Genomic DNA, 12,239 nt, shown 5'->3' on the forward strand with positions numbered 1-12,239 from the left:
TAACATTAATATAATATAAACTGTGATATTCAGAATTTTAATAAGTAGCCAACTGATAAGATTTTTTTTTTTCAATTACTATATTTACATGCACATCATATTCTGTTTGAAGTCTGTTCAGGTTGCAGTCATATTCCGAATATGGTGCTATGCTTGTATGCATGTAGGCACTGGAATATTTCTGTATACGTGGTTGTAATATGTCAATGCATAAAATCCATTCCTGCTGTTATTTTCCGAAGATTCAATAATATGCTGCCATACAGTATGCTGAGTTAATAGTATTGTTACTACTTTTTCCACAGTAATTTAATTAGGACTAAAACTAATGTTAACAAATGAAACCTTATTGTAAAGTGTTACCCTGATTCCAGTGTCTATATCAAGCGGTGGGTGGCAATGATACCAAATGCAATGTACACAAAATTACTTGGTTGTAATTGGGTAATATATTGCTCAGCCACATTTTAAAGGTAAAAATCACCAAATGGAATGGTCAAAAATAAATGTTCGGTAGGAATGTTGTTGTTCCAGGAAAGAATGTATGCAACTAAACCTAAATAACTTTCTGCTTTTTCCCTACATAACCAGGGGCTGAAATCTAACTTTTTAGACTACACTGCTGCCACTTATATGATCGTGTGTCAGATGGCTGTGAAAGTAGTGATGGAGGCTCAGCTGGTTGACGCTCTTACCGTGCGGTTGTGCAAGTCTCTAGGTCGAATACCACAGCTGACCAGAGAGGGTTTGAGCTGCATTATCATCCTCTTGCAGAACCAGAAAGAAGGTGTAGTTGGTCCAAAGTAAGTTTTAGTAATTTGTACTATACGTAGTCTTTGAATAGTAGTTGTAAAAGACATGGCACCCAAGGTCTAATCTAGTATGATTCTCTCAATTATCTTCATCTAAAATACTTAATTATTTTGTGTTTTTTTCCCATTAGGGCATTTGGGTACATGTGTGCTACCCCTACCCTGGTGTCCACACTTCAGAATATAGCTACAGTCCATGACGTCAGTCCCTTACTCCGTTACCTGCTGCCCCATCTCATACACTCTGTGATGACAGAGGATGGTTGGTTTCTATCTGTGCTTTGTGTGACCTACGTCAAAATTCAAATAAATCAAAATTAATATATAAATATATACACTGATCAGGCATAACATTATGACAAGTGAAGTAAATAACACTGATTATCTCTTCATCACGGCGCCTGTTAGTTGGTAGGGTATATTAGGCAGCATGGAACATTTTGTCTTCAAAGTTGATGTGTTAGAAGCAGGAAAAATGGGCAAGTGTAAGGATTTGAGCGAGTTTGACAAGGGCCAAATTGTGATGGCTGGACGACTGGATCAGAGCGTCTCCAAATCTGCAGCTCTTGTGGGGTGTTCCCGGTCTGCAGTGGTCAGTATCTATCAAGAGTGGTCCAAGGACGGAACAGTGGTGAACCGGCGACAGAGTCATGGGCGGCCAAAGCTCATTGATGCACGTGGGGAGCGAAGGCTGGCCCGTGTGGTCCGATCAAACAGACAAGCTACTGTAGCTCAAATTACTCAAGAAGTTAAAGGGTTAGTTCACCCAAAAATGAAAATTCTGTCATTAATTATTTACCCTCATGTCGTTCGACACCCGTAAGACCTCCGTTCATCTTCGGAACACAAATGAAGATATTTTAGTTGAAATCCGATGGCTCAGAAAGGCCTCCATTGGCACAATCACTCAAAACACTCTCAAGACAAAGTCCATCTCACTACAGTAGTTTTACAATAACTTTATGATGCGACGAGAATAGTTTTTGTGCGCAAAAAACCTAAATAACGACTTATAGTGATGACCGATTTCAAAACACAGCATCATGAAGCTTCGAAGCGTTATGAATCAGCGAGTCGATTCAGCGGTTTGGATCGTCAAAGTCACGTGATTTCAGCTGTTTGGTGGTTTGACACGTGATCCGAATCATGATTTGACTCACTGATTCATAACGCTTCGAAGCTTCTTGATGCAGTGTTTTGAAATCGGTCATCACTATATAAGTCGTTATTTAGGGGGTTTTTTGCGCACAAAAACTTTTTTCGTCGCTTCATAAAGTTATTGTAGAACCACTGTAGTGAGACGTTTTTAGTACCTTTTCTGGGTCTTGAGAGTGTAAAGAACATTGTGCCAATGGAGGCCTTTCTGAGCCATCGGATTTCAACTAAAATATCTTCATTTGTGTTCCGAAGATGAACGGAGGTCTTACGGGTGTCGAACGACATGAGGGTAAGTAATTAATGACAGAATTTTCATTTTTTGGTGAACTAACCCTTTAATGCTGGTTCTGATAGAAAGGTGTCAGAATACACAGTGCATTGCAGTTTGTTGTGTATGGGGCTACATAGCCGCAGACCAGTCAGGGTGCCCATGCTGACCCGTCCACTGCCAAAAGCACCAACAGTGGGCATGTGAGCATCAGAACTGGACCACGGAAGAAGGCAAGCTGGCGGAGGCAGTGTGACGCTTTGGGCAATGTTCTGCTGGGAAACCTTGGGTCCTGCCATCCATGTGGATGTTACTTTGACACATACCACCTACCTAAGCATTGTTGTAGACTATGTACACCCTTTCATGGAAATGATGTTCCCTCTGTGGCCGGGTGCATTATCCTGCTGAAAAAGCAAAAATGGTTCAGGAATGGTTTGAGGAGCACAGCAACGAGTTTGAGGTGTTTACTTGGCCTCCAAATCCCCCAGATCTCAATCCAATCGAACATCTGTGGGATGTGCTGAACAAACAAGTCTGATCCACCTCGCAACTTACAGGACTTAAAGGATCTGCTGCTAACATCTTGTTGCCAGATACCACAGCACACCTTCAAGGGTCTAGTGGAGTCCATGCCCCAACGGGTCATGGCTGTTTTGGCTGCAAAAGGGGGACCAACACAATATTAGGAAGGTGGTCAAAATATGCCTGATTGGTGTATACAGTATAAACCTGCAAATATTTCATATATATATTATATGAATGTGTATTTACATGCATAATAGGTATACACATTACACACACATATACTATGTAAACACAAACTTTTATTTTGGATATTAATAGGGGATAATCCACAGCTAGCTGTGCATTATACGATTTTAACGCATGACGTGGAAGCAAAGAATTGCATTCAGAATTTACATTAAAATCGTTTAATGCACAGCTATACTTATACCATGGTAATGTGCCAGTATTGACAAGTTAAAGCTGTTATTAATGTTTGCGGTGCAATATCTAAAGGGTAAAAATGACGGTTATTTTGTAAGCATTCTGCCCGCTTAAAATCCGATACAGAGATAAAGCAGTGCGGTAACAGGCCTTAGTTTAATTAGGAGATTTAAGTAGCTTTTATAAACATGCCTTAGAAAAAAGAAAAACAGTACTGTTGTGCATCCTGAGACAAAACAATGACACTGACTTATTTTAAGATGTCAGTGCAAGTTGCTTTCAGTTAAAACAGCTCAAACATTCATTTTAGTCTGGGACTAGGCTTAAGCCCTGTCTGTGAAACCAGGGATAGGCATCATACATTTGCTGACTTTCTAAATGGTTACAATGAAAAACTGGACATCATGCACTAAACGACTGACTTTCAGGTTTTTCCGAACACCCAAACTAGTGTTGTAGTACTCAAGACCGGTCTTGAGACTATTTTTTTTGATGGTCTCGGTCTCGACCACATTTGTACTCTCTCGTCTCGGTCACATATACACAAGTACTTGTTTGAGATATGGATTTTTATATTATAACTTGTGATATTGCTTAATTATATCGCATTAATTGTTTTCACGAATTTGAGCATGACTGCAAACATGATATTGCTTTTATACAAACATTCAAAAAAAATTTAAACCTTATTCTCAACATTATTTATGCATTTGTAATTTACTAATTTAGATGCATCTTCTGTACCACCTCTGCAGTGCAAAGATGAATTTTGTTGTGTTATGTTGTCAAGTTATGAGGTGTATTCTAGCCTTTAGCTTAAGTTTCATTCATGTCAAATAGTCATAATAAAGAATGAATGTCCAAACTTTTAATTGGTAGTGTCAAGGAACTTATACCTAATAATACCTGGTCCCTTCATACCTAATACTTGGTAATCATAGTAAAATCGCTGTTATCACATGGTTAATTGCTTTATTTATTGTTTCCCTATAGATGAGCAGCAGATTGAAGGTTTGTCACAAAGTACTGGACTATTGGAATCGCTGTTTCAGAATTTTCAACTGTCCAAGAACTTGGAAAACACTGCAGCCAAGTAAGCAGGGTTTAATATAGCTTCAACTATAAGTGAAACTCTCTTTACCCTGGACATTGTCCATGTATGATGGTCTGATTTCTTATATCTTTATTCTTCTTCATTTGTTTCTTTGTATAGGCTGCTTCTTGAGGAGTACGTTTTGTGCGGCAGTGAACTTCCCTCAGATAGGATTTCAGCTCTTAATCTGAGAATTCAATCTACTGTACGACTGTTTGAATCCAGGTATGTTCTGCACATTTTGTGGTTATGCTAATTAAATCATAAGGAGTGTTTTGTTAATTTTTTTGTGTTTTTACTCCTAGGTATCCATGTGCACTTGATGTGGTACTGGAAAATCTTGTCAAAAATGTGTCATCTGACAATGAGAAAAGTCTGCTTCATCAATTCGTCTCTCTTACTATGAGCTGTGGAAAATATCAGGTAGGCAACCAGGCTTGTTGTTGTGTTTGTCGTCGTCGTCTTTATTTTGGAGGTGATATTGTACATTCAGCTGATCAGTTGCCTGTGACAACAAACAATTATACAAAAAAATCATGCAGAATGCTGTCATTGACCAATCAGAAGTATTAGAACCAATCAGATTAAATTTCCCCAATGACTGCAAATGACTTTACGTTTGAATAATGTTCCATATTGGGTTTAATTTATAATTACCTATAAAGATGGTCTTTCTCCATCATTTACCGATCTGCAATGCTAAATTTTGTGTTTGCAAAAATGTGTATGCAATTCTGATCTGTTTAAATCTGCTCTCAAATTTCCATTCAGTTTTTAGAAATCACAGAGAATAGAATGAATCAGTTATGTCAAAATAGATGTTAAAGGGGACTTATGCAAAATTCACTTTTATAAGGCGTTTGAACACCGATGTGTGTCCACAGTTTGTGTAAACAACCAGCCTATAATGGTAAAAATCCTCCCAATACTTTTTTTTATAATCCCCAAAAATCATTATCAATCTTTCATAACTCGCTGTTTCATATTTCCCCCTACTCTTACGTAAGAGTAGGGAAGTCCCGCCCATGACTGTTGATGATCTGCCCTTTTAGCATAGACACAGCCCTGAGTAAGAAGCCCAGAGACCGCCATTTCTGTTTACTCTGTGTATCCGCTAACTAGAGTATTACAATGTCTGCGTTACAAATATTCTATTGTTGGATGTACCAACGAACACACGAGGCTCCATAGACACCGCGTTATACATGTTATATATTTGCACATGACTACTTCACCTACTCGGGTCAGTACACCACTAGATTTGCGATTTAAAGTTGTTTCTGAAGTAAATTTCCTTTCTGCAAATTTGCTTTCTGAATGAGCTTTCTAGAATGCTGTACAGTTAATATGGCTAAAGTTACCATAGTCTCTGACTGTATTCATAAGACACTAGAGCTATGTTGTTAGTTTTATCCTGAAAACGCTCACTGTCTGCGTAATTCATAAACGCACATTTATTATGCATTGTATATTCAGGTGACAGACTTTTTTACAGTCCCACATGAGCACCTATACAACAATTTATAGATTGATGGTACATTCTAGTCAACGATTTGAATCAATGTAACTCAACGTTAAATAAATGTATCCACCAACCATTCAGAAATGTCCAGTTGCAACCTCTTCCTGAGTCTCTCCATCTGTGTCCAACTCCGGTAAAAAACATGCAAGGCTGCACTCCAAAACTGGTTATTTCTGACATTTTGTCTGAGTGAGATCCGCCTGTTTTGTTGTTGACAGAGTCTCCAAAGCTTGTGTAAAGGATCCACCCTCTTCTGGAAGGGGGGCGTGGAGGAGCAGCTCATTTGCATTTAAAGGGACACACACAAAAAGATGCGTTTTCACTCGCACCCAAATATTGACAAGCTATAATAAATGATTTGGGGGAGTATTTTGAGCTGAAACTTCAGACTAGGGGTGACCCCGAATAGTCGAAGATTCGATGCATCGATATGCGGAGCCTGATTCGACCAACGATCTCACAGAATCTTTGCGGGTGTTATGAAACGAGGATCATACCATTTTGGCAATATGGGGGTGCGTAATGTCTAATTTCACACAGAACTACTGGTTTTGTACGGTTATATTAAGTTATATACAGCCTTTAATTATGATAATGCTGAAAAAAAAAAACGTGAAAAGAAAGAAGCGTTCAATAAATATTTTTAACGTGTGTGTGTGTGTGTGTGTGTGTGTGTGTGTGTGTGTGTGTGTGTGTGTGTGTGTGTGTGTGTGTGTGTGTGTGTGTGTGTGTGTGTGTGTGTGTGTGTGTGTGTGTGTGTGTGTGTGTGTGTGTGTGTGTGTGTGTGTGTGTGTGTGTGTGTGTGTGTGTGTGTGTGTGTGTGTGTGTGTGTGTGTGTGTGTGTGTGTGTGTGTGTGTGTGTGTGTGTGAATAAATCCAACCACCCCTGTGACAGATTTTTAAGTTTCACTTTCCCTGATCCGTGACAGACGAGGCGCATCTTGGCGGCAGGGATTACTTAATGTCTGGAATAAGAAAGTGTGGATGCACTTTGAAATAGTAAAAGATGATCCAAAAAAAGTAAAAGGCAAGTTATGCCAACAGCTCATGTCCTACCACTCATCAACAACAAACATGGCTTTCCACTTAAAACGGGCAAGTTTAAGAGCGCACTGCTGCCGGCCAACGTTAACAAGTTGGTTTTCCCCGCACACAATTCGAAAAGACTCAAACGCACACAAGCAGAGTGAAAGAATGGATTTTTTTCGATCGGGTAGGGTACAAGTGTTTTCAAACATTTCAGCCGTTTCTAATTTTAATTTGCTGTGAACATGTTTAGCTAAAAAAAAACTGCCAGTTTAGCGTTTATTGTTGTTTCGGCAGTTAAAAAGAGAAATTTCACAATTCTGGCTAAACTTTCGTTGTTTTAATAATTTATTTATTTTTATTTGATTTATTGGTCACTCAGGGTTACTTAATTTAACTGTGTCTTGTGTTTTTTTTTTATATGAAGAGTTCAGATGCTTAAGATGCACTGAGTGAATGCTCTCCGCATATAGTATACGTTCATAAAATACTTTCACTTCAAACCCACTAAATCCCAGCCTCAGCCCAATGAGCCCATTCAGAAGTACCGGTACTTGGGTAGAAACCTATACATAGAAACCTGTCAAAAATGCTTATTTTAAAGAAAGATGTAAAGAAAAGAAAAGAAAAGAAAGACGGACTTAGAGGCTTTTGCATCTGAAGTCTTCATATGTTCCCCTGCACTTTGGCATTTTGCACACATTTATTATGCTCCCTGTGACTTGATTTCATTTTTATCTATTTTTTTATTATTAGTAATGTATATTCTGTTCTAATTTAATTCTGTAAATGAATGCTTTTTATTGTTTTTCGTTGTCTCGATGTTGCGCTGCACTGAAAGCATGCTGGCACAGCAATTTTGCCGATTAATTTAATTTCGCAAAATGTGAAATGCAAATCCTGTCTGCAGTGAGTGTGTTCTTTTCCTCTCTAGGCAGGTATTTTGTTTAGGTTTTTTTATCAAAATGTTCTTTTTATATTTGTGTGATGTTCTGTATTTCGATCGCGGCTGTAAAATATTACGAGAAAACGTTTTACAAATGTTTATCCACCACATTACCTTTTATTTAAACCTAAATAAGAAAGCCATTGTCAGTTCGTCTGTCAATTGGCAGGCAGTTTTGGTCGCTTTATTAAAAGTTGTTGCTCTGTGGAGTGTGTAAAATAAAATAAAAATAGTTTTACCCTCCTGCTGACTGTCGTGCCCCTCCCAGTCCCAACCCATTCACACACACATAGATGATTCGACTATCGGTCGACTATAGAAAGATTCGACAATTCTGATTCGAATGTGTAAATCATTAGTCGGGGACACCCCTACTTCAGACACATTCTGGGGACACCAGAGATTTATATTGCATCTTGAAAACAGATGTAAAGACATTTTAATGCTGTTTTAAAAACAATGGCATTAATAATTTAAGTAAACATTTATTAAAACCAAAACAAGACTTTAAAATGTTGTTTATATGCAGATCCTGCCAGAGTCCGACACCTCTCTGATGCTCAGCTTGAATCATCCACTACCCTCTGTGAGGAATATGGCTGTAGACTACCTGCAGAAGATCCTCTCCTCAGAACATGTGGGTATCTTTTGTATTCTCTTTTAGCTTACAGTTTTCACCTTGATTTTGTCATATCCCATTGAACATCCAAGAGACGCACATTAATTGAAGTAATGATGATATGCTTTTTGTCTGTATGTCTTTATGGAGCAGAACAGCTTTGATGAGGCATTTTTGAAAGATGCATTGCTGGAGAGAGTAAAGGATGATGCGCCAGAGATTGTGCTGTCTGCCCTTAAAGCATTGCAAGTAAGATGACCACGTCATGAATGTTGTGACATAAACTTTCGATTCGTCTTATTTTTTGTGCAATCTAAATGTTAATTGTCTGTAATGGTTGCTTGACAGCTTCATTTGGGACGTATGGATCCAGAGGAGACCGTTTCCAGTTTGATTTCACTTCTTCATCGCATCAAACCATCCGCAGATTGGTTAGTTAACTGATTTTTAACTCTGGAACTAAACAAATGTATGAACAAATAATGACAAAAGTATCCAGTCGGACACAAGAAAATCAATCTGATGACAACGTATACAATAAGATCAGCAATGACCACAGTCAAGAAAAGACTTTCAGTCTTCTTTGCTTCCCATGACTTGAGTCTAACAGGAGAGTATACGTGTCAGTGTTTGTTTTTTGCCTACAGTTGATGGCACTACTGCTAGGTTGCTGCATGCATGTGTGTCAAAATAAGTGCATTTTAAAAATGTTGCATCAATATAGGGCTGCAACGACGCGTCGACGTCGTCGATGACGTCGACTACAAAAATACGTCGACGTGCGTGAAATGCGTCGACGCGTCGGCGGCACATTATTTACGTTCTAGAATGGAACAGAAGATCTAAAATAATGGCAGCTTCTGCTCCTGGGCATAGTGAAAATGATAATTTATCATATAAAGCCAGACCGCGACATTCAAAAGTGTGGGAGTACTTTAAACAGAAGCCGAATAAAACTGTGCTTTGTTCGCTCTGTAATGCCGGTTTCACACTGCACGTGGTGGCAGAGCAGAAGCTGTGCGCGTGGAGAGCGGGAGTTTTCACACTGCCAGTCAGTGTTGCCAAGTCCGCTTTTTTCCGCGGAATTGGGCTACTTCTACACTGTTGCCGCGGGCTGTGTCTCATGTCCGCGGGTTGAAGCAAAAAAACACACATATTTAACCCCCCGAACGCGATGTTTACCAGAGAACCTCCCCGAAACGCGATTGGGCTTGTTTTGGGCTAGTTTTGAGTAACGAATGGGTGGGTTTTGTTGTGTAAACCTGGCAACCCTGCTGCCAGTGTTCTCTCGCGCAGCTGAACCGTGGCGCGTGTTTTGCAACAGACGGTCACATTTTCCGGGGTTCTTCTCCGACCCCAGGACGTCTCGTGCTTTTATTTATTATGGGCTGCATATATCTCCTGTTAATGCGACCCGGTTCCCCTCTGTCCCAAACACATATGCATAATAACTTGTTGTATATAGGTAGTTTACATGATTAAAGTAACATTAAAGTTAAGATATGCCTCTAGCTTTAATAATTTAAATGTGTCTTTGAAGTTTGGGCAAAAACTTCTGGCAGCTTTAGTCGTTGTTTATGCACATGTATCTTCAAAATAGACGACTAGTTATACTATATTAAAACTATGCTGAAAGCTCCTGTATGTGAACCTTTTGCAGATAAATACAAGTGCATTTTCGTTTACTATTGACACAAATCAATAAGTAAATCATACTCAACTACTATAGTAAACAACTTTTCCTAATTAGGCCTACTCTGTATACATTTTATGATGAATAGTATCATTATATATTATGTTTAAAAAGCTTCTTTTGTTCATATATTTCATTTTAAAATGGCATACTATGTACACTACCCTTCCTGAAATACAATTAATATTGTCATCATTCATTGATTTCATGTTAAAATAATATACAAATTCACTACCCTCTTTGAAATACAATAATCAGTAAAAAAGAATAATAAGATTAATCTGGAAAAATAATCGTTAGATTAGTCGACTAATCGAAAAAATAATCGTTAGATTAGTCGACAGAAAAAATAATCGTTAGTTGCATCTCTACATCAATACATCATATTATAATGTATCAATCCATATTGATGTCTCATAATGATAATGTAGTTTCCACACTAAGAAAGATACTCTAGTTTGGCTTTAGTCAGGCTTTATCTGGTCTTGTTTTCTGCAGGTGTCCAGTGCTAAAAGAGGCTGTGCAAGTTCTTGATGACCCACGTATTATTGAGGGCAACCCAGATCTTAAGGCACAGATTATTTGGGAGCTCCTGCCCTTCCTGGTCTTGACCAGTGCTGCGCCCAAGAGTGTGGAGCTGCAGATGGCATCTGCTGTTACTGAAACCACTCTGCTCTCCGAGCATCCTCTAACTCAGGGTTGTGCCAAAGGTAAATTTTACAGGCAAAAAAAATGTATTTGAAAGGCCACCTGCTTTGCTCTGGAATTGTGGAAATTACCCAGAAGGAATGTCCAATAGGTAGAACCTTACATTCACTAGGTTTAACTTCAATAATGTGACTAAAAAAGGAATGTTCAGCAAGAAATAATGTTTTATTATTGGTTAATATTATTTTTCCTGTCCACACTGGCTTTGTATTGGAGACAGAAATGTATTAGATTTTGATGAAAGCAGTATTCATTAATTTCTTCTTGTCTGCTTTTTCTTTATTCATAGTCCTGAAGGATGTTCTTGTCAAAACCTCTCCATCAGATGTGCTGGAGGTGGCCAACCAAATGCTCACAACAACTCTGATCAAGAACTTGGCAAACATGGATCATGCAACCAAGCGAAACACTGTAAGTGTCAAACATTCTGTGCAAACTTAAAGTGATAATTAACATTCTCGCCTTCATTTCATTCCAAAACTGTATGCTTGTTTCTTTAACCCTTGTATGCCTATGATCACACTGGTGTCTAGGCTGGTCTCTGGAGTGTACAATCACACTGGAGTGATTAGAACGTTCAGTGCATCACGTGATCAACTGCCAAATTCATATGTGCGTTCGCACATTGGCTTTATCTGGAGCCAGACTGACAGTGCTTGTCATATATCACCAAATATTCAGTGTTTTCAACCACGTAATGTTTATTTTAGGTTTCAGACATATAAATGCAGCCAAGTACTACTAGCAAAACAGTACATTTGTAGTTCGTAAAATACACACTGATCTAGATCTGGTCTATGGAAGTGACAATAACAATCCTTTCTATTATAAATTGACGTGTTTTTATTATATCAGAAACACATTGTGTTTACGGCCACTTACTTTCATGTATTTCGGTAGAAGTGGATGGATTTACGTGTTGTAAATCTGACAGATCTGATTCTCTGAAATGCTGTGGGAACTAAAAGCTGATTTATACTTCTGCGTCGTTGTATGTGTCAATGTGCAATTACACATGCATAGGGAGCATGATAGCCCTCTGAGGGAGGGGTTCTTTTGGTAAACCAATCAGCGCTTGCAGTCTGCATAGAATTGATGCATTGTTAAAGCTACACTGTGTGATATTTTCCCCCATCTAGTGGTGAAAAGGTATATGACCATCCAGTGAATTTTAGTTTCTGTTCCTCTCAATTCCGATTTCGTTTCAACTCCTACGGTGGCCGATTTAGTCCAAGATTAACATGGCTTCCAGTTCGACCTCGTCTACATTCGACACGGTGCCTGTGGGATATTCTGTGCGCAGTGGGATGGTTGGAACTCAACTGGCCTAATTATTCGGCTAGAAAGAACTGCAGCTAATCCAGAGTGAACTTTGATGATAGTAATGTTTATTCAGTCATCCAATTGGAAGGCATAAACAGGTTTGCGTGGATATGTACATAA

At 38.7% G+C, this 12,239-nt stretch overlaps 1 protein-coding gene across 1 annotated transcript in view; it reads left to right on the forward strand.

Moving 5' to 3' along the window:
• The window catches only part of heatr1 (HEAT repeat containing 1), a 56,058-nt gene that overhangs the window by 4,317 nt on the left and 39,502 nt on the right, over positions 1-12,239 (forward strand). Inside the window, exons 7-16 of the mRNA XM_079801273.1 lie at positions 592-803; positions 944-1,074; positions 4,183-4,282; positions 4,403-4,507; positions 4,588-4,705; positions 8,306-8,413; positions 8,549-8,644; positions 8,744-8,826; positions 10,587-10,798; positions 11,086-11,207. Coding sequence (XP_079657399.1) covers positions 592-803; positions 944-1,074; positions 4,183-4,282; positions 4,403-4,507; positions 4,588-4,705; positions 8,306-8,413; positions 8,549-8,644; positions 8,744-8,826; positions 10,587-10,798; positions 11,086-11,207 — 1,287 coding nt within the window. The remainder of the gene's footprint in view (positions 1-591; positions 804-943; positions 1,075-4,182; positions 4,283-4,402; positions 4,508-4,587; positions 4,706-8,305; positions 8,414-8,548; positions 8,645-8,743; positions 8,827-10,586; positions 10,799-11,085; positions 11,208-12,239) is intronic.

This window comes from Gobio gobio, assembly GCF_949357685.1.
Source record: "Gobio gobio genome assembly, chromosome: 20".
Lineage (NCBI taxonomy): Eukaryota > Metazoa > Chordata > Actinopteri > Cypriniformes > Gobionidae > Gobio > Gobio gobio.